This window comes from Epinephelus fuscoguttatus, linkage group LG1 (assembly GCF_011397635.1).
Source record: "Epinephelus fuscoguttatus linkage group LG1, E.fuscoguttatus.final_Chr_v1".
NCBI lineage: Eukaryota > Metazoa > Chordata > Actinopteri > Perciformes > Serranidae > Epinephelus > Epinephelus fuscoguttatus.
In genome coordinates, this window is record NC_064752.1 from 19048901 (window position 1) to 19072861 (window position 23961).

Sequence of the window (23961 nt, forward strand, 5' to 3'; positions counted from 1 at the left end):
ACCCCGAGATACTTGAACTCTCTTGCTTGGGGCTCTCCCAAGGTATGATTACAGATGATTTTATTTATACAAGCAGCAATGACTTGATATCTGATGTTTCACAGCCAGTTGATGCTGTCCCATTGCAGAAGTTTGGAAAAAAGATATTTTTTTTAGTTTCTTCCAAGAAATCGAACATACTGCGTCTTTGATGTGGGGCGTCTGCAAGTTTAACAGGCTACTTTTAGTGTTAATATAGGTTAACAACACAAATTATTCTGTAGTTGTAAAATAAAAATAAAAATTTGAATTAAATATAAATGTAATATTAAACTAACAGATGAGAACATTTCAGCTGCTCTGTGGTGACATAGTTTTATACTCCAATTCCAGTCTTTCTGTGTGACAAGAATATTGCTTTTTTAAAGTAGCTTTATTAAAAAATATGCTGAGCTGACCAACAGATCGTTAAAGCACAACTCAAGCGAGTCACTTTAACACAGCTGCAGAGAAAACCAACAACAACACATCATACTAAAAATACGTCAATATACAAGGTAACATCCTGCCTATATGAATTTCTAAATATGCCAGCAGCATGTTTATAATATACAGCATGAGAATAGCTCGCTCTGTGTGAAAAGCAGGACAAAGAATTATGCTGCATTGGCACTCTTGTTCCTGGAATCCCTCATCGCTTCAGGAGTGGAGAGAGTTTCCATAAAGTTGGAGGAGGTGAGAAAAAAAAAACAGGTTTCAATTACTGGCTCCCTGCTGCAGGTTTACTGCAGGTGTGACAAAGTGTTTGTTTACTTAAAGCTAAGGTTAAAAAAAATAAAGGAAAATCTGGGCATAAAACAGGTATAACTGGTTCTTTCAGACATGCACAATCTCACTCCCTGCATAAACACATGCACACGCGCGCACGCGCACACACACACACACACACACACACACACACCTACCTATACTGCATTGAGCCAGCATGCACAACACCTCGATACTGAGAATGAAACAGCTACAGTAAATGTATTTAAGCTATCAGTGTTTTTTAAACCTGCATTTCCTGCTGTGACATATTAAAAACTCTATTGTTTGTTTAAAGCAGGGGTAGGAAACCTGCGGCTCTGAAGCTGTATGTGGCTCTTTAGCCCTTCTCCAGTGGCCCTATGTGGTTTTGACCAAAAATGACAGGTAAAGGAATAACATTTTGAATTTAATTTATCAGTGTTGAAGCCCTAAAGTGATTCTTAGATTTTCCAGTTGTAAAAATGTACAGCCATTGCACATTCTGTCAACTAAAATGTGCGCCATACGTCAACAACATGGTGCTTTTTCCTAAATTTTGGTGAGTCCCAATAGCGGGGCTAGTTTTACGTCTCCCTAGCAAGGCTAGCTACAGAGTCCAAATCCAAAAAGAACAACTGTGCTTGAGTGACATCATCCTGATCAGAGGTGTGCACTTGAGTCAGACTGAAGTCACAAATTTGATGGCTTTAACCTGACAAAATCAAAAAAGCCTCACAAGTCAACCTGGACTTGAACACCAATGACTAGTCACTTCACTAAGACTTGAGCCTTCTGACTTGAAAACACTTGATATCTTGCCCGAAGCTCAAAGGTTATAAAGTACGTCATTTCTTGAATCAAATAATGTTAACGCTTTTCATCTCCAGCAAGTCAACACTTAATTACCCTGATACACTTTGTCTGAAAGAATCCAAGAGCATCCAGTCAAGTTGCAGGAAAGAACCATGAAGAACTACCGTTACCTTACTGAATGCCAGTTGGAAAAATGATACCAAAGATTATTTCTGTACAAAAACTATGCCGTGGTCAACAAAAAATAAACTGCAGTATGCAAAACACACAGGTTAAAAAAACTTCCAATAAATTTGTTTTAAATACAAATAAATAAATACACATTTTAAAAAGCATTCATAATTTTTCTAAATATGATATAACATTATTTCTCTGTTTGGTAAAATTGCAATAAATTCAGCGAAGAGCATATTATGACTTGAGCCGTCTGACTTGAAAATACTGAATACCTTCCCCTAAGCTCAAAAAAAGTATATTATTTTAAAGGTTTGCCCCAAATCAGTTCATTTCCCTTCACCTCTGGAATCAACTAACCTAAATGCTATTCATTTCCACTTATTATGTCACTCATGTACAGAAACTACTAGGGATGCAAGATAATAACAGCATGGCATCGATATCAGCAGATATTGGCTTTACAATGAAATATCAGAAACAGCCAACATGCTGATAATATCAGCACATCATGAGCATCGGCCAATATCGGCTTAAAAATGAACGAATTAGCCCACGTGCGTTTTATTAATTTGCACAATGAATGAATATTACATACATTGAAAAGTATTGTGTTTCATGCCTCCATCTGCTGGTGGGCCATCACAATAAGAGTATATATGCATAATATGATGATAATGCCACTACAGAAGAGACTTGATGATCACTAAAATTAGTGGATATATCGATATCAGTATCGGATATTGGCCAAATTAGATGTTACAAAGTGGGATATTGGATATTGGTTAAAAAAAATGCAATACTGTGCATCCACAGAAACTACTGTTGGTCAAGAAAAACTAATTGCAGTACACAAAATGTGCAGGTTGAAAATTACAGACGGAGATGCAACAGCTTCCAACAAACTTGTTTTAACAAATAAATACAGCTTTTTGTACATTTAATATGTTATTAATCTGATGTTAAAATGTCATTACATTTGGGGAAGAGCACATTATGATTTGTTTGGGACTTGAAACTCAAAGTTTAGGACCTGGGACATGTCAGTCTTGACTTGGGGCTTGAGTGCAAACACTTGAGACTTACATTTGACTTGCCAAACAATACTCTGGCCTGATCGTACCAGCACATAAAGTCCTGTGACCTCCTCCTCCCTATCTTTGCTTTGTCCACATTTAACCAGAATAGCCAGAAAAAGTGAAAACATCCATGTGGCTGGGGCATTTAATGAGTGTTTTTTGTTTATTTGTTTATTTATTAGTGTTACATGTTGGAACTTTTTCATGTTATCCATATTTTGGCATGCCTTATTGTGCATCTTTTGCCTAACTGTGTTTACAGTAGATACAGGACGGTGTTACAGTGCTAAACGTTTTATAATTGCCATTAGCAGCAGCAGGTGCAGTAGTATGGGAGGGATTAGGACAGGGATTAGGATTACTGTACAGACAGACACTACACTGAAGTGATGCCTCTGACACTACGAGGCGCGCTCATGTTTCATTACGGGATAATTACAGCGCATTAGTGTGGCTTGGATGTCTAAATATGACTTGGAACGTCATTACATCCAGACAGCTCTTCCCGGCTATATTTAGCTCTTTTTACTATCATATCAACTTCTGCCATGTTTAATTATGACAGGTATTGAAGTGACAGAGGTACATTCATGCATACTGTATTTACAACCACGCATACTCTCTGTCTCACAGACACACACACACACAAAGACATGATAGACTGAAGATACATTTCTAATTAATTGCTGACACTGTCATTTATCCCTCTCCTCATTAAACAGACATGATTTATTGTCAGATCAGCCACCAGGGGAACTGAATTTTATCATTTCTTCATTTCGAACAGTGTGTGTGTGTTTGTGTGTTTCTGCAACAGCGGAGGGCAGATCAGAGGGGAGTTTTAAGGCTTTGATATATGACCAACATTACGAGGAAATGTACCAGATGGGTAATACTGTGTACAATTATGACAATTACAACTGAAGAGTACTTTTTCATTGCACTTTTTCTCGCTCATGGACCTATTTATTTTACAGAGGGATTTTACGATCTGTTCTGCTGCTAAAAGATATCGCTCATCTGTGTTGCTTCTAAGGAATAGAAAAATGTTGTTAACTCCCCCACAGGGTAAAGAGAAGGCTCCACTATATAAAATGACCAACAACTGCAAGGGGGCCTTAAAATCCAGCCCAGTTGCCAGAGGAAAATGTTGGTATTGTACATTTCTACAAACCATGAATACATTACATATGCATGTTTCTATCATATTAACAGTACTATAGTGACACTACAGTATATGAGCTGACTCTGTTATTGGGAGTTGGAGAGGTGGTGGATTGTGTGACATCTAGGTGAGACGCCTGCCAAGCTGCACCAACACATTCTCACTCAGACCTCGTCACATATCAATGTCTGGTCATGGACTTTCCACGTCCAGATACGACATGCAAGGTACCACAAATTTGTAGGTTGCTGACATTCTGAGACACAGTGTCAATTTCAGCCTGTTACATGCATCGCCTTCTTTCAAAATAAACTTCAGTTTTCACAGGAAATTTACTGGTTACACAAAGTCTCTTTCAAAATAAACACACTACATCAGTACAACACTGCGACAACATTGACTTTTTTTTCCTCAACAACAAAAGCACGTGGTTAGGTTAAGGAGAAAAAACAGGATTTGGCTTTATAATCTCACCAGTCTCCCGGATGAAAGTCAGTGTTTGTTGGACCCATCCACCACCTGTACCGCCCTTCCCACTCTGACTTCCGCCACCTTATTTCGTTCTTGTCCCCGTGTTTCTCCCTGACACCACCGGATGCCATTTAACTATAATGGCAACCAGTCGAGTATCATGTCGAGGTTCACTGCCCAAGTGCCGGATTTTGATGACTTCAGAGTGAGACCAGGTTGCACAGCACTGTTCAAGACTAACAAGCAATAACAGCATTTGGTTTTTGGTGAGTCATTACTGAGTTTCTTGTGGCTTTTTTGGCACCAAATGTAGGTGTTTTTTGGGACCAGTGGATGGTTTTACAGCGGCGTTTAAATCCCAAAACCTTGGTGTTTTTCAGCGACCCATCACTGTTTTTACAGAGGGTATAGTGCCACAAAAAGCAGCTGTTTTCCATTAAGACATCGCTGGGTTTCCTGCTGGGCCAGTGGCACCAAAAATGGTTGTTTTGTACCAAGACACTGCTGCTTTTTTTCAGCAGGGATTATACCCCCTAAATCAGGTATTTTGTTTAAATATATAGATATGTCTATTTCCTTTTTAGAGCATAGAAAAACATGGGAAAAACAAAGCCATCAGGCATAGCACATCATATGTAACAGTGGCCATAGCCAGAGTGATTAGTACAAAGCAGTAGGGCTGTACCCAAATATTCGGATATTCGAATATTCGTTTCTATGGGTAGGTATTCATTATGAAAATTTGGTATTCGATATTCGTTTTTTATTTACCCTTTTTTTTTTTTTACTATTTTTTAACATTTTTTTTGGTGCTAAATGTAGTCTTTTTGTTGTTGGTAAATGTAGGTTATCAATAAAAATCAAAATTGCATTGTTAAAAATGTGAAAATATAGTATCGCCTACCAACTGAGCTTGTGCACACGGCACGCTTGAGCGCATCCGTCTGAGGCTGTGGATCAATGCCAAGTTTTACCACTTTATCACTATTCCCTCTAACTTGTAGCTGTTTTTTCATTATCTTTTGAATTTAATATGAATTATGGAACCGTTTTTGTCAACATTTGTTTCCCCCGTTTTGTACAATAAATTATTGTTTAAAGTTTCAACAAGTTTCTTTTGGAGTGCGTGACACGTGTGTTTTGAAAACGGCCGCGGACTGTCACCTGCTCAACGCATCAGTACCTTCAGATGCCATGACAGTAATAGCCAGTAATGTCAAAATATCATTTACAGACCGATTTCACAGACGATCACTGCTGCCCGACCTGCAGGTCCATTTGCAGGTCCCGCGGGTTACGGGTCGACCTGCGCATCACTACTCAGCTCAGTCTATAAATGCTGTACACAACAGTAAGGCTATAGACATTATTTTCTATTCATGCCGGCAGAACCAGCAGCGCATCGGCTCTACAGTGCACGGCACTGCTGATTAACCATTTTATTGCAGCACAGAGTGTCTGCCAGCAACCAATTACTTGCAGAGGCTTCCTACAACTTGTTTCAACGGTTCCGATTTAATCAGAAGACAAATTAAACAGGATGACTAGCCAATGTGAAAATCAAAAGAAAGCATAGAATAATGTACTGAAGGAGACTGTTGTGCCATCACATTTTTTTTGTGGTTTGAGAGCAAAGATCCGGTCGCTGCTGTGCAAAACTCAAAACGCAATACAATTAGGTCCGACACACACACACACACACACACACACACACACACACACACACACACGCCGTGAACAAATATTCGAATATTCGTTATAAATTGTGCCGAAGGTCCGAATGTTAAAAAATGGTATTCGGGACAGCCCTACAAAGCAGTAGTAGTAAAATTCATACAGAAAAGGAAAAATATACACAGCAAGGTGCTTCATCTAAAAAATATTATTACATTAGCCTTTGCTCATAAAGAATTTTAGTACAGGGTCCCAAATCTTATCAACCACAACACCTCTATCCTCGTTCTAGAATCTCAGTCTCTCCAAATGTAATGTGTTTGCCATTTAATTTAATCATAAATCATATTTGGGAATGGAGTCCCATCTTCAACACTTTTTTTGCAATCACCATTCCAAATAAATCAGCCATTTTTGGTATTTTCTAGCAGAGGAAACGGAGCTAGTCACTCCAAGGATAGCTATGAGTGGATCAGATTCCCAAGATTTCCCAAAAGCCTCAGAGAAACATCGAAAAATGTTCTTCCAATATGTTTACAATGTCCTGCATGACCAGAAAGCACGTGCTAAATTGCTGATTGTAGATTTACAGAGGTTACAGACAGGTGACACATCAGCAAAAAAGCTATGTGGCTTTTCCCTGGAATAATAGAGTCTGTGAAAAGTTCATCCAGGACTTCATCTGTTAGTTCTTCAGTTTGTCTACCCATGCCTGTTTAATTCCTAAGAAATGAGAAACCGCCCCCTGGTGGACAGGGTCAAACTATTTTTTTATCACCTATTTAAAAAATGCCTTTCTGTTTTAAATCAGGTATTTAAAGCCAAAACATGATCTTTTTCTAACCATAACCAAGAGGTGTTTGTACCTAACCTAACCACTCATTAATGACTGTGCTGTTTAAACATAAAGTTTAAGTGTATCCACTTCTTAATAACATGCAAATGTAACATACCTGTGGCTGCAGAAACATACAGTGCCAACATTTTTTCTGACTGTAAAATCTGGTGATACAACACCAACAACAATGCTGCCTGTGAACACTGCTTTCATGTCCATTGGTGTTCATATTGTAGCTTCTCAAAGCAGTTTCCATTAGCAGCTTTATTCAGAAACGCACCGTCGTCTTCATTTTAATTATTGTGCACTGCTGCACAGGGACAATAATGCTCTCAGTGGGCATTGTTAGCAAATTATATAAAAAAAGAAGAAGAAATGAATACAGCAGAAAATTGGTGTTTAAATACTGTTCAGCAGTCACAAATTTGCCTATTAACCTATTAGTGCAAATTGTCCAATACTAATGCACAAATATTACATGGCATGAAGTGGCAAATTGTGAACCAGATCCTCTATTTAACCAAACTTTTAAAGTCCAACTCAAATCAAAGTTACTCATCCCTTTTTGTTGTCAAAAATAATGTGTTTGTTTTTTTAAATATAGTGTCATTTGTTTTTTTATTGTAAAAGGAATAAAAAGGGAAATAACCAGAAATGGTCCTTTTTCTCTCTAAGAAGAAAAAGGATGGTGATTTACAGAGCAGAGATGTACGCTGTAGCAGCCAAAATTGGATTTAATTTTAGTTGGATTTAAGTCTGAAAATTCACACTGCATCTTTCACTTCCTTTTAGGCAGAGGCACTTCAGTCAGCCAACTCCTCTTGAACAGATTTTTTTTTTTTTACATATAAATCAAAACAGAGTGCAGTGAAAATTTACTGTACTTACATAACCCCCGAGATTGTTACTGATTTGTGTTTTGTTTCTAAGGCATACTAAAATTCCTTAAACAAGAAGCTAAATCTAGGTTCACCAGACAATACTGCTGAAAAGTCATCCACATTTAATTCAAATTAATCAAAACAGGGTAGGTACGAATGTAAACTGTATGCTTCCATAAGGGAACACCTGAACCCAGCTAGTCACTTTAAATAGTCACTAACAGTCTTTTGCCCTGACGATGCATGTATGGAGGATCCATTTAGTCCTAAAATAAACAGAAATACTAGTACATGTGAGTCACATTGCTCCAACAATGAGTAGAAGGATTTCTGGGATGATGATAAACCAGCAGCAGTGTTACAAAAGAGCTTGCAAATAAGCAGACATGCCAATAATATATCCCCCCCACCAAAACTGTATTAGATACAGAGCCCAATGCCTGCTGTTGTGGGGAATCTATTACATGTCAGATTTACTAGTGCTACTACCAACACTGCAGTACCAATCGTCATGCCGTACTCCAACCTAACACTTCAAATATATATACAATCCCTGTGGAGGTGGGAATCAAGAATCACTTTGCTGAGTCAGCATGTTCAGTCTATCCAAGCTGTTACACTCAGTTCAGTGCAAAACTACCCTAAAACACACACTTTAAATAAGGTTAATAGCTCAGTCACCAGTGAGGAGAGCTGCATTGCTAAAAGCTACTGAATCATTCAGTGACAACAGTGACTCCATGAAGTCAGCTCAGGTTAAAGATGTGTACTTTAAAATGTGTTTGTACATGTACCGAGCACCTCTATAGTGTGTAGGGAATTGAGATGGATGAGTCCAAGCACAGCAATCCACCTGATATGGGCTATAGCAGCAGACTAAAACACAGCAGCAGATAAATGTATGTATCGAAATTATTTAAATTAATGTATTTGAGAAGACAAAGCCTTTATAAGATGCTGCCAGTCATGTCCAAAGTCTGGCCCAGGAGCCAATCATGGCCTTCCGATTGATTTTAAACTGCCATTTTCTTCTCTTCGAAATTTAGGATGTGATTACCCCAGTATTAGTTAATCAAGCATGATCACTTTTTATTTTTATATTCACCTCACGATGGCAGGACAATCATAGTTTGTAGACATACTCCAGGGAGGAACTACACAGGTGTTTTCATAAATACACAAACAAGAAATTACCTAGTGCCAGATATTTCCAGCTAGGTGGCAGACATGGCCACAGCAAAGAAGCGTAAAGTCAAAAGCAAGAGGTGCTGCTTTCAGGAGCAGTGGTAAGTCAAACACTTTTTTTTCTTAAGATATTTTTGGGTCTTTTTTGCCTTTAAGCAATAGGACTGTTGTAAGCATGAAGGGGGGAGAGAGAGGTGGGACAACATGCAGCCGCTGCAGCAAGGACAAAGCCTTTGTACATGGGGTGCCTGCTCTACCAGGTAAGTTAATGGGCACTCCAAAGTCTAACTTTTTTATGTTGAGTAAAAACAGTTGGTTTTTCTTGTCATTTATATGTGATTTTTTTTTCATAATATAACTTATATGATGTGAGAAGCAGCTGGCCCCTGGTATTTTCACAGTCTAATCCGGCCCCCGTGCTAATGACAGCAGCAGCAGCAGCATAAACCACAGAAAAGTCAGGTCAAGTATGACATGAAAAAAAAAACAGTATAGCAAGCATTCGATAGCAAGCAAGATATGTTTTAGGGCTTTTTTGCCTTCAAATGAAAGGACAGTTGTTGGCATGAAAGGGGGAAAGAAAGGGGGAATGACATGCAGCAAAGGGCCGTAGGTTGGAATTGAACCAGCTGCTGCTGTGGCAAGGCGCTTGCTCTACCAGGTGAGTTAATGGGCGCTCCAAAGTTGAATTATTTTGCACGTAAAGTAATAACAATTGTTTTTGCGTCACTTGTACGTGATTTTTTTATATCCCATATGTCCCCTGGTATTTTCACATAATCTAATCTGGCTGGATACCCCTGTGTTAGGCTATGTGACACTGAGAAGCAGGAAACAACACTGCTCATTGATAAGCTTGTGACTGACAATGAATACAGCAGCAGCATAAACCACAGAAAGGTAAGCATCACAATCAAGTATGACACAAACAGCAGTAAAGCAGCCATATAAATACACTGGTTTCAGCTGAAATATTTCGTCACATGGAGGACATCATATGTGAATGGTATGTGTGCAAAGCAAAGCAAAGCAAAGCAACAAAATCCAAACCAGCAGCAGCAGTCTGGAGATAGTCTGGGGCCGTTAGTGGCCGTTTTGGTAAGGAAACGGAACCATGGCGAGGGAGACAGGATCCGGAATTCGATGGATGTGCCTTTCCGTAAAAATAAAAGCACCAAGCTAATAAAAATGCGGTGAAACTTTTAATTTAAAGAATATAATTTACAAGAAAAGCCCCAAGCCATTAAGTTAATCGATTTTCTTACACCCCTCATCACCCCAAATCGATGGTGTACCAGAATTTAAAGTTTTACTATGGTGAACACTTTTAGTTTGGTGAATTTGCTGAATACCGCATCCGCTCCCTAGACCGGAACCAGAATCCAGGCAAAATTCAGAGTGAATAGGCGACGCGAGGCTAGTCTGGAGATGATACCATAATTACACCTCTAATCCTCATCAATCCATATCCCAACATGTATGTACACCAGTTACCACAATGACAGCATCACCATGCAGGTGCCAAACAGACAACCAGTAGAAGCGCAACCTCAACCACTGATGTCAGAGTAATTTACAAGAAACACTGCACATAGTGAAGGTAACTTAGCGGTCAAAGGGCAGAAACAGGACATCACTTTAAGCAAATCAACAAGGTCAAGGTCAACAGCAGACATAACAGTTAGCATAACAGCCATGTTAGCACAAGCAGCAGACACTTACCTGGTGAAGCAGTGGTCCCCGCCATCTTAGCAGACAGTCTGTCCTTGGCAAAGAGTCATAATGGTCCGACTGTAAACTGTCCAGTGTAGCTTTTCCGACCGGAAGTGGCGGTTACTGTCCGAAATGGAGTAACGGTTGTAGAACTGAGAAGCTAGCAGCTGCTAACAGTTAGCAACAATTAGCAGGGCAAAAACAAGTATGTCCTCCACAAAGCTGGTATCTTCATTTAGCTATAGCCTCTGTTCGCAGGTTAGCTTCTTTATAAAGTACGATAGAGAAGCAAAGGCAGCAGTAGTGGTGGCACAAAGTGCTTTTAGTTAACAGGTGCGCTGTGCGGCCCCAGGTGAGCGGCATTACAGATGAGCAGGGCGGTAGCATTTAAATAGCCCGGCCCTTCAGACAAGGTGCATTAGATTGCATGTAGAGGGTGTCGTGTGTGAGTGAGGCGGTGCCATATGTGTCCTGGATTACATACTTTTTTATTTTTACTTTCAGTGGGTACTGCAGCTGCCCTTAAAAAGTACATACTGCTGTCTCATAACTTTACGCCTTGAACTCTGACCCTCTTATACATATATCCATTACCATGGAGATAAAACAAAATGGCGTTCACCAAGCTCACCAGAGACAGAGGTCAACCTGGAGAGCACTGAAGTTGTTAGTTTGAAGTGTTAAAACTGCATACATTGTAGATTCTAACATATTATATTCAGGATAGTAAAAATGTACAGGCTATACATTTCTCTGTCATTGTTATTTCATATTTGTGCCCTTTTGTTGGTTATATTTAGGATTATTTCATTCAATTAAACAATTAATAAACCTTTCATTATTAATCAACTGGTCATCAGTCACCTATCTGTTTGCAGCTCAATCTATGTGTAGAGGATTGTGGGTGAAAAAAGCATACTGGCTTGCATACTGCAAAATACAACCAGATGTAATAGAACATACTGGTATTTTTGGCATCCTGTATTTGACATACTCTGTATTGGGACATACTAAATGTTTTTCTGGCGTACTATATATTATGGTAGTATGGGTATTGGAACACACAGGTAACTTCCTCTCAGTGGGCATAATTCACTAATTCGTGCGCAGAAATATTCTCACAATGGTTGGATCCATGACACACCAGCCCATAGGTGTACACTTAAGGGGGGATGCAGGGGACACAGACCCCTCAATATTCAGAATAGGCCAATTGACTTCAGTGATTTACGCAAAAATAGCCCAGGCTACTAATAGAAGTTTTAAGGTAGGTGTACAACAAAAAAGTGTCAAAGGATTTTTATTCTAACACAGTTAAAGACATTTACAGCATAAATTGATGCAGAAAATTGGTGCATCAAAATCCACCAGAATGCAGGAATGTTTTCTCCTAAATGTTAAAACAAAACCTTCGCCCCTGCATCAACCCTCTATTTGAAATCAGCATACTGCTACGCCCCCATTTCGGGGGTGGGTTAATGAAAATGAAAATACAAAAAATGAAAACAAACTTGCATTTCAATATGGACACTGGGCGCATTTCCATCCACCACTTTTAATGCACGTTGGTAATTTCTGCATAAAAAAACCTGTGAAGAAACATCAGAATTTCAGGGGAAAAAATCTGAAAATACAGTGAAAAAGGTTTTATTTTTAGGGGAGGTGAAAAAGTTTGTGTATTGATAAAAGGTAAATGTGACTAAGTGCAATGGAAACAGATTGCTTAACAGTAGTGGATGAAGAAGCACATACATTTGCATTTTCTTTTGCTTTTTTTCTAAAAATTTGGTTACAATTTGCACCACTTTACAACTTTGTAAGATAGGATGGGGACACTCAGTTTTTATAGCTGACTACTTTAATTATGACAGTAATTAAAGGGGATGAAAGGACATCACTTTAATAGTAGCCAATGCATTAGAAAATTAATGGTTTTAAATATTGCCTATTAAAGCCTTTTTAAATCAATGCGGTTTTAATATGATGTGCATTTCGTTAAAAGGTGTGTTTCCATTTCATTCCAGTTTTCAGGTTGTTTGCAGAGTATGAACAAATTCATCCAGAAATATTGATGAATCTATTTTGTGAGTAAAACACTGATAGTTTGTGAATGAAGTCCATTTTCTTTACAACACACAAACATCCGCACCATTATTGTCCAGATTTCACAAACATGATTTTATTTTGACAGAATGACACCTTCTCCTGGACGCTGGATGTTTTTTAAACGTGTGGTTGTGACTAAGCACGTGAAATGTGATATTAACGACACCACACAAGTGTTGCTTGCATTATCAGATTTTATTCAGCTAATACTGATTAAATGTTAATAAAAATGTTCTGTAAAAGAAAGCAAGTTCAAACTTGTGTGGATGTACAAAGGCTGGCAACATATCAGAGACGAAAACAGACAAACAGTAGATTCATGAACATAGTAGTAAAATACTTATTGGTATATTTTGGCAGAGTCTACTCTATCAGCTGTCAAAAACTTGTGATGTGGATAATTTGTATGATTTGGTTCACTCTGGAGGCTGTGTTTTGTGCAAAGTAAGAAAGTAACCACACCATTTCTAACACCCTCCTCTCCATTGTGCTGTACTATCATTTCACAAACAGAAATCTTGCTTCCTCACTGATGCAGTGATAATGACAACAGTTCCAATCTGTGAGCCACATAGACAACAAAATATTCTTTTTTTTCTTCTCCAAAATCAAGCTGCATCACAGTTTCCATCACTGAACACCATGGCGAAATAAATGACACTTAAATCAGGTAGACTGCACTAAAAATAGTCTTTCCTCTAATACAACAACTCAGCTGGTATTGGAAACCTTAAGATTTGTGTGACATGGCGGCTGTTAAATGGTTAATTCTTTTTTAAATAATACATAGAAAAGTATAAACTCTCTGTAAACACACTTAAAGGAAAGTATAAAATGATCCAGGGTGACATTTGTGTTATTATTCCATTTGGTTATTTATCTGTCATAACAAAATATATAGCAATTAAGATCTGACATCAGTGATGTGCTGGAAGAGAAAAGACGAGTGTTACATCTGACAGAGGTGGACATTTATAATGTAATCTTATACAAATGCACATTAAATCGTACTTTCTGAAGATTCTGATGTTTTATTTGCATTAAAAAAAACATCTCACAGTATAAACACTATGTGTGAACACAGGTTCTAGTGTAGATTTATTAGATTATAGTATATTAGAAGCTGCTAAAATTATTTAGTCCACCTCCTATATAATGTGACACTGGAAACAAGCTGCACGAATCTTTACCAAGCTTAAGATTTAACTTAAAGAGATGATACTTTGACAACATCTAGGTTTATTTCTTATCTTCCAACCATATTTCCCCATAGATATCTAATAGCAACACAACATTGTGTGTCAGAACACCCCTTCACCACATTAAGCCTCTGTGTGTACCTGGTTTCATAAGCAGAAAACTATCATGCCCACATCTCAATGTGAATGTAATAATCGACATTAGTGACATTAGTTAAGACTCTTCATAGAATAAGACTCTCAGTGTATCTATTATAATAACTAATTATACACTAATCAAGTCACAGAGCCTGTGACACAAAGAGCTGTTGGTCGTTGTTTGATTTGACATGTTATTTTTTCCCTCCCACACACTTACATTAACGAAATGGCATGAAGACAACTGAGAAAGATCTTTGCATATACAATAGAAAATAGGCTCTTGTCTCTAAAAAAATCTGTCATATCTTATTGTTTCTTTACCTAAAGAATGAATTGATGGATTACTGCAAAGAAGTATAAAAAAAATGTGTATTTTCTTTCCAGTTCTGATGGGAAAAAGGGGGAGTGATCCTGATTCACAGGCACCGACCACATTTCATTACCATGACATTTCTCCCTCTCCCTGCCCAGCCAGCTTCCTGCCACCTGGCTGTTATGGCCCCGCAGACTCTATATTGTTTGGTTTAATGGTCGTGGAAGCCTGGCATGGGAAAGGGCCTGGCAAAGGCTTCGACGCGGTGGCGCAGGTCGGCGATGCGAGCCACGGTCTCTGGGTCCTGGAGAAGGAAGTTTTTGAAGTCCTGGAGCTTTGCTGCATTAGACAACAGAGAGAGGAGAGAGAGGGAAACGGCTCAGCTTTCAACTTTAGCCTGTTCACTTTCTTTGATTTATCACCGTTGGGCTCTTTGTTCCCACTCAAGTTTCAATATCCAACAGTTTAATATAAAGCGTATTACACTTTACACAGAGTTGCTACAGCTTACAGCAAGTTAGACTGCCTCACAGCTGTATGCCTCCACGAACAAGTCCAGTTGCAGTTACAGTTCACATCCATGTCTGTGCAGACTCGTATGTAACAATGACACTTGACCAGTGGTTCCCATCTGGTGGGTCGCGGTCCAAATGTGGGTCACTGGTCCATTCCGAATGGACCGCAAGTGACTTACAGTGAATTTCCAGCACAGAGCTTTTGTTTAAAAGTGCTGCTTCCTGCTGCAGAGTGAGTGACTGTCAGACAGCTGACTCGTTCTCGTAAAAGGAGAATTTTGGATTTGTTTATACATTGGACGGGTAAGTCGTTTGGGGGTTCAATAACGTTTCGCCATCTTGAAAATACATCCGCCAACAAGGGACATATACCACTACCAGGGAATAGCTCCATGCTGTCTGCGGCGCAGTGATGCGACGAGAGGGATGAGATGTGTGAGGTTGAGCCACTTGTCAGTTGTCAAAAGACAAGACGTGATTGGCTTGTTTCGATTTGCACCTGCCCCAACAGTCCTATGTTGTAAACACAGCCAGCATGGTGAGGAGGGGGTTTATCAACTTGCGTCGCGTGTGTCTGTGTAGGAGCCTGAATGAATATATGATTTCAACGTTAGTTGGGAGAAATTCCTACGCACTGTGGCTTTAAGTTCAAGTGGACTTTGTGCCAAAATTTAAGAAACTTTCTCAGGGCATTTTTTAGATATTAGATATTTAGAATGAGGCAGACGCAAGGTCACAATAACCTTTGACTTTTGACCACCAAATTCTAATCAGTTCATCGTTTAGTCCAGGTGGAATCTGGGCTAAATTTTAAGAAATTCCCTAAATATGTTTAAGATTTCGCATTCACAAGAATAGTATGCATGACAAAATAATACCTTCGCCCATGGCTACAGCCAGTGTGGAAGCATCAAAACAATTCTTAAAGGCGCTGTATGTAAGAATGTGGCCAAAGCGGTTACTGCACTCAAATTCAAAATACTGCCGCGTGTCCGCCCCCCCTCCCCTACAGATTCGAGGTTGCTGGACAGCGGCACGCTGGAGACTGATTTGTTTGCCCACGGGCGGCTGCCGTGGCAGGGCTGCGTCCTTGATCTTAGGTTTTCCAGCAGACCGTTCGAGCAAGTCCAGCTTCTCTGCTGCTAACGCTGCTGCAGGGATACAGCTAAGGAGGAGCCGGCTGATAATGCTATGTACCGGGACACTGCTTACGCTGCTGCCGGGATACAGCTGAGGAGGAGCCGGCTGATAATGCTATGTACCGGGACACTGCTAATGCTGCTTGCTGTGCTGCTGTAGCTCAGTCGTAACTGTAACTGATGCTGAGACTTTACTGACTGCATGACTGGTAGACAGCGGTGGGTGGCGCAACAGGCCAAAACACAAATTCAAAACATAAACATGATTTGCAGACCATAAAAATTTTTTTTAAATGCGAATATTCTGGCTGTACTATTGTTGTCGGTGAGATCAGTATGTTATATGAACATTATCCCTTAGTCTCTGTGAAATATTAGGAGGATTTTATGACTATTTGCTTTAGATTTCTTACATATAGCTCCTTTAAAATCCTATTTCCCATGTCTTAACATGTTTTAGGCTTTTAAAAGATTGACTTAAGACACTTTAATACCAATTAAGACCTTATTTTTAGACTCATGAATTGTGTAAATCCTTATGAGACTTTTAAGGATCAGCAGTAACCCTGTTATAGTTTTAAAAATGCAAGACAAAAAAGAGAGGCACATGTTCTTGTTAATTCCAGGCTACAGTGTAATCTGTCTCCCGTCTCGCAGTAGGCTTACTTGTCTTTTTCTTGACGTCCAAGGCGATCTTAAAGCCCTCATCCATGAACTCGACAACTTGCACAAAGTCAGCCTCTTTGAACTGTCTGGATGTCAGAGCTGGAGCACCTGGGATGGAGAAGAACACAAGATCTGCCACTTGAAATACGAAGTAATGCCTTGTAATTACTTCCCTTTGCTTTTACAGGTTCGACTGTCACTAATTAATTTTCCTGCATTTTCTTTCTATTTAGGATATATATGGTCTGGGGGGGGGCAAACCCTGGAGCTTTCAGAAACGTCTCTAATGAATCTACACCAACTCCAGATGTGTCAAACCTACACTGATGCTGATGGGTCACTATGGTGATGTCCAAGTCTCAGTAAAATAAACAATTGAGAGGGTAATACATGTAGCACACTGTACTGTAGGTGAAGTTTCTCGCCTTAAGACAATGCTTTAAAAATATGGCAGTGTGGATGTGGAGCTCTTAAACTTCCCGGAAGATGATTAAAAACCCAAACATACTTAATTAATCATGATGTGCTCATTGCTTGTGGCTTAATTGGTGGCTGACTAATTTCCATATGCAGAGCTACATTTTCAAAAAGTGAGCACATTAAGTGAAGAGGATGCTAAGTGCCAAGTAAATCTGACAAAAAAAAAAAAAAAAACTCACCTTGGAGTTAAATATGAAACACAAAACACTGCTGAGCTGACCATACACACATATCAAAAACGAAGTTACAGGTGTTTTAAGGTTTAAAATGTTTTGCATTTACAAATAATCTCCATTTTCTTTGTGTGGTTTCCGATAATATCCCTAATAAGCATGATAGGAGCTTGTCTCAGTCAAGCTAAATGCAGTGTAATGTAAAGCTGTTCCTTACCTAGCCTGAGGCCACCAGGAGTCAGGGCGCTCTTGTCCCCAGGGCAGGTGTTCTTATTGGCAGTGATTGACACCAGCTCCAGCACTCTCTCGGCCCGAGCTCCGTCAATGCCCTTAGGCCGCAGGTCAACCAGGACCAGGTGGTTGTCGGTCCCACCTGAAATATTCAGCAATCTAACTCAGAACTTTTGAAGAGGAGGAAAGTCCGAAGCTTCGTAGATATGAACCTCTGATCAGACCACCTCAGCTTCAGTTTAACATGGATGAGTTATGTTGCTCCATTTGTTAGCTGTAGGATATGAAACTAAATGCAGTTAAGGATGAAGACTGTTGGGTCAAGTGTTATTGGGGCATCCAGTGCTTCATATCTTAACCTGTCTCATGCATTTGTCAATGTTTGTCTGCACACCTGCTTCATGTTCATCTGAGTGCTGTATTTATGTTTTATGTACATATATGTTCATATTTCTTTCTAAAACGACAGACAAAGGTTGACTTCTTCACTTGCTCTCTGAGCTCTCTATGACAGTGACAAATGTACAGTCCCAATAAAACTACATATTAACACTATTATCACTAATCCTGAGAGTAAAATTAATTGTCATGATCACGTGCAAAGTACTTTAGGCAATTTTAAGGGTCCAGTATGTAGGATTTAGGGGGATATATTGGCAGATATGGAATATTTTAAGCATATTTTCTTCAGAGTATAATCACTTGAAAATAAGAATTGCTTTTGTTACCCTAGAATGAGCCATTCATATCAGCACAGGGAGTGGATCTTCATCCGCAGAGATCGCCATGTTGCACAGCCATGTTTCTACAGTAGCCCAGAACAGATAAACCAAACACTGGCTCTAGGTAGGGCCATTGATGTTTTTGTGTCAGCGACCATAGCTGGCCATTCCGTGCCAAGAGCTTTAGAAAAACACTTTTTTTTCCTTTTTTTTTTTTTAAAATCGAGAATCTGCCTTATTCAGCGTTTTTACCAGTTTAAATCACCAGCTCCCTTTGTTCTGGAGAGGGAGAGACCTTTGCGGATAATTCAGCTCCCTGTAAAAACCTCCTGAATGTCTGGATTTTCTTCTTATCTAATTATCAGGGAATAAAGGTGAACAAAGATTAGCAGGTGCTGGGGTAGCAGCCTGTCTCCAACATGCTGGACAGCATCAGAGAAACGCTGATTTGTAACACAACACCGCTTTATTCAGTGTTTTTACTGGGTTTTATCACTTGGTCCCTTTGTTTCAGAGAAAGACCTTTGCGGAGAATTCAGTTCTTGGTAAAAACCTCCTGAACAATGATCACTGAAGGAATTGTAACTGGGAGAAGTTTCAGCTGGTTGCAGTCTCCAATCCTCACCACTAGATGCCACTAAATCTTACACACTGCTTCTTTACTCAGTAAATTTGCCAACAGAATATTTTTTTTACAGATCAAACTAAGCTTATTTGTCATTGTTTCATACAAGCTTATTATAAGCACCAAATGTACATTCAGTTCCCAGTTTATTAGGTACACTTAGCAAAAACTAATGCAGTCTAATAAGCAGTTCATGCCGCTATTAAACTGTTTTGCAGTATAAAATAATGTGTTTCTATTACTTTGTCCACCCATTTAATATCAATGAGAGTGCGCTTCATCACACATACTGCAAAATGATTACACAGTTGAATTAACACCTCTCTGAAACAAAAGCTTAACATTAAAACCTTCATAAAGGGAAGATTTATTGCCGTTGTATTATACTGCATTAGTTTTAACCAGGTGTACCTAATAAATGAGACACTGATGGTATATTTTAGGTCTACACATTTTCTTATAGCAATTAGTGTAACCAGCTTACTTGAGTAACTACACACTCCTTGTTCATATTGACTGGAACAGCACACAACAGCCTTTCCCTGTCTATTTTTTTTTTTTTTTTTTTAAACACCAACATCTACAAAAGGATTGAAAAAAGGATGGCGTGCACACACTGCAGTGTAAGCACAGGACAAGTCTGTATTTTTTAGGGTATCAATTGAAGGCTATACATCAAAAAAGAGCTGAGGCCAGCGAATTAAATGCAGTACAAGATTCAAGCATTCGCTCACGACCAGAAAGTGACCACTTTCATCTGGTTTCACTTCCCTGACTGACAGGACAGCTACACTGACATTAGCCTATTTGCACATCATGAATTTAAATGCTTTTCTGTTTTGTTTTGTTTTTTTCCTTCTGTCGCATAATTTGCATTTTGTGACAGGGCATTTCTCTTTATTGACGGCGTTGTGTGTTTTTCTTTCTGCTGTTTGCTGAGCCAGTGTCTCCCTGGGAATTACAAAAATAGAATGCTTAAATACAAGTAAGATTACCTGATACCAGGGTGTAGCCTTTGCTGAGGAGAGCTTTGGCCATAGAATTGGCATTCTTTAGTACCTGGGCGATATACTCCTTGAACATGGGAGAATTTGCCTGGACACACACACAATACATACAAAAAAACAATAACAAGTTGAGCCATATGCAGTTTTTTTCGGTTGAGGATCAAGACATTATTCATGAGATGTCAAGAAAGTACGTTTCTACTGTATAAACATAATTTCATGTCGATAAAAGTGAGTGACAACATCTCTCCATCCTCTTTAATGGTTTAAATGTCCAGCACAGCACCAAGATCCAGACAGTTGACACTTGAGAAAGAGTCGGAGCAGATGCCCGCAGCAGCTTAGGGAACAAGTTCCAGAGTCAAGTTGCACCAAAGCATCTCAGTGGTAAGATTCTGTTTCACTATAAAATCTGATTCAACTTCTTATTAGGAAATGGCAGACCGAGGTAATAAAACGTTCCATCGATACAAATAAAGTTGGTTACTTTTACATTGAAATTGGGGGTTTTGTGTGGGCTGTGCTGACCTGCCTGAGCGCCACAGCCACACCAGCGATAGCATGGTTATGGGGTCCACCCTGCAGGGAGGGGAAGACGGAGAAGTTGATCTTGTCTTCAAGGTCGTACATGATCTCCTTCCCCTTCTTGTCCACTGAGCGAACGCCCTTGCGATAGAAGATGAGGCCAGCCCTGGACAGAGCAGACTAATTTACTGACAAAGCATTTGCAACCATTGTATTTTTTTCTACAACACAGCAAGGTTTCCCATCCGTGGTACATCAGCTGTCTCATTACGGGGGAGTCGCAACATCTCAAAATATACTTTGACTACAATTAATAAATATAACTTTTTATTTCTATGAGGCTTAGTGCAGCAGTTCTAATGAGATTATACTGAGATGTCTCTTGTTCTTACCTGGCTCCTCGGAGGGATTTGTGTGTGGTAGACGTGACCAGGTCAGCATGGTCGAAGGGAGAGGGGATGGCTTTGGCCGCCACCAGGCCGCTGATATGAGCCATGTCAGCTAACATGTAGGCCTTAATGTCAGTACACAGCTGAGGGTGAGAAGGGTGGAAAAGAGGGAGCAAACACAAAATTAGGATTCAATAGGATTCAACTTTAAACCACTGGGCAGCAAGGAAATTTAACTTTTAGGTACAAGATCCCAAATCATGACACTACCATACAACAATGATGACCTTACATACAGTCAATCAAGTCTTGGGGCAGTTACAAGCCTTTTTTACTGGTTTGGCTCCAGAAGATTGGATTAAAAATGAAACTGAGTATGAGGCTGAAGTGCAGCTCCTAGGCCTTCTCAACACGTACACAGGTACATTTTACTAGGGTATAACTTTTTCTATTAATTCAGGCCATTCGTCCACAAACAAACTGTATTTTAGGTCACTGAAAAACTCCATCAGGGTGAAGTTTTTGGCTTTTGACATCAGAGTGTGTGCCACTATCTCCTCTGTGAGGTGTCACAAATGGGGCAACATTTCATTCAATGGCAGAGGTGGTCAAAGTACTGTAGGCTCTGATTTTGCTAAAAGGATTTTTTTTACATGTTTACACATAAATGTTTAGTTACTCTTCCACTATCCTGAGGAACAGAGACGTCATAATGCGCAACAGAAGTTACTGCAACCAGTTAGCCTCCTGGTATTAGCTCCCCACCCCCCACCCCCCCCCAAGGCCTCTAATTAGCCAAGATCATCTTCTTTTTCATCTTCCACTGGTCAACATGGCTTTAGGGTTTGGGTTATATCGCCACCTGCTGGTTTGGCATGCTCTTGCTTCAATTGGGTTTTGTGTTTCCATTTGGACCAAGATTTTTTTTTTCTTTTTTATAGAAGTGCTTGTGTGGACAGGCAATTTTTGAGAACAAAGGAAACCCTGTTGGGTGTTTTTTAATTAAAAAAATCCTCTACGACACATCTCAGCCTGCTCCACTTCTTGCTTATTTTTTACTTCAGACTGATCTTTGAACATCTCAGTACTGGACCATTAAACCTCTTCAGTCGCCTTCTCAGTATGTTAACCCACTATTGATGTAAACTAGGGGTGTTGTGATATACCAGTATTAAGAAAAAACGTGATATTTAAAAATAAAATGTGTAAAATAATATGTTAATAATATGCATATGATAACACTGTGTAAATAATCCAGTGCCTTTTGAATCATTTGTATTTCTGTCCATTCTCACCTCGTTTCCTACACCCAACGCCATCTGGTTGCCCTCTTTACAGTTCATTTAGTGTAACTGCTGTTTTTGTGCACCTTTGTACAGATGGGTGACAGACTCTCCACCTCTACACACTTTTTTGAGTGTAATTCTTTTTGCCAGAAAAAAGGGACAAAATGGACAATAAACAAACTTAAAGATGAATTTGACTGATGGCATTTTCTCCCACATTTTCTATAGATACTGCGGTAATATTGTGAACTCTTTTGGCCATGATAATCGTGCAGTGAAAATCCGTTATCGTTCCAGCCTGAATGTGAACCCACTGAAATTACCACAAAACTGAAAGTTGCCCCTTTTACACTACCTGCTCAAGGCAGGAATGTTGCACCGTTATTTCGCCTCGCCCTTTTGGAGCTTTGGATAACAGAAAGGTTTACTTGCTGCATGTCCTTTTATTGGTGGCAAAAAAAATTATAACTTTATCTTGGCTCAAACCACTGCCACCCACCCTACCTCAATGGCAAGACAGAAAATAACAGCAAAACTCGATGTAAAGACAGACATGTTTTAAATCTTTTATGTGCCAAACTGCATAATATCTATATATCATAGTTGTTTTATTATGTTATATATGGTGTAAATTTGAATAAATGTTTTGCTATTAAAACAAAGCAAACCTGGTGTAATGGCTGCTCTTCGTTAAGGTAGTATTGTGAAATCTCTGTTTAAAAAGGGCTACTGTTATATTTTAGAAGTAGCGTCCTGGAGCATAGAGTGATAATATGAACTCTCCAAATATTTATGAACTCCTCTGTATTTGCATATATTATTCTTGATATACAGAGCGCTGCCAGAAACCACTGTAGTCACTATAAAACTAAACTACATGCTTAAACTTAACTAAATCTGTGTCATCAGTGACCCAACTGTGCTGTGTATTTTACACGACTGTGCACTGTATATTTTGAAATGTGTGGTAAAAAAATGAGAGATAAAATCGTATGCCGTCGATGCATTTACATTTTACCCCACGGTTAAGATTTGATGACTGACTCTACATCTGTGAGTACTACCTATCTTCTGAAAGGGCAGATATTTCAAACTGGAGCTGGTGTTGTTACGCTCTTCGGCAGTCTTCAGAGGCCCGAAATATTACAGCGTAATTCAATAAATCCTTGCCGTCTCTTGCCAGCATTTATTGAAAAAGGCACAAACAATAAATAGCTCGCTAACATGCAAATGACTCGCTGGCAAATGATCAGAGCAGTAAACAATCTTTTTAGTGCTCCAATTAATATTCATTATCATGACAATCTCCCTTCCTCTCGTATCTAAACTGGATCAGCACATGTTTATTAGATTAAAAGGCAGGATAGATGGCAGGGTTACTGGAGGGGGTAAAGAACACAAGAGGGTGATGTGAGGGAGCTGATGAACGCCGATAGCGAAACAAATTTCAGATTACAAAAAAAAAGAAAAGAGCATCCTCCAATCTAGGTAACACAACACTGAAAATCTGGAGAGGAGCCCGGCCCGGCAGATTCTGCCATAAAACAGTGAACAGTTCCACAGAGACATGCCAGGGGGAAAATATGGGCCCACTTCAGGCCTAGTGGCAAAGTAGTTATGGTGCTTAATAAAAACACAGCTCTGTAATGGCGGGACACTCCATCTGATGGTACTAGCTAAAGT

The 23961-nt window shown here is 39.4% G+C and overlaps 1 protein-coding gene across 1 annotated transcript in view; it reads right to left on the bottom strand.

Annotated features, from left to right (window-relative positions):
• Window positions 1–13041: 13041 nt before the first annotated feature.
• The window catches only part of shmt2 (serine hydroxymethyltransferase 2 (mitochondrial)), a 32174-nt gene continuing 21254 nt past the window's right edge, over window positions 13042–23961 (bottom strand). The window contains exons 7-12 of the mRNA XM_049587218.1: window positions 20996–21135; window positions 20607–20769; window positions 20067–20166; window positions 17711–17866; window positions 16841–16948; window positions 13042–14859 (exon numbers count right to left, since the gene is read on the bottom strand). Of these exons, the coding sequence (XP_049443175.1) occupies window positions 14732–14859; window positions 16841–16948; window positions 17711–17866; window positions 20067–20166; window positions 20607–20769; window positions 20996–21135 (795 nt within the window). The 3' untranslated portion in view covers window positions 13042–14731. The remainder of the gene's footprint in view (window positions 14860–16840; window positions 16949–17710; window positions 17867–20066; window positions 20167–20606; window positions 20770–20995; window positions 21136–23961) is intronic.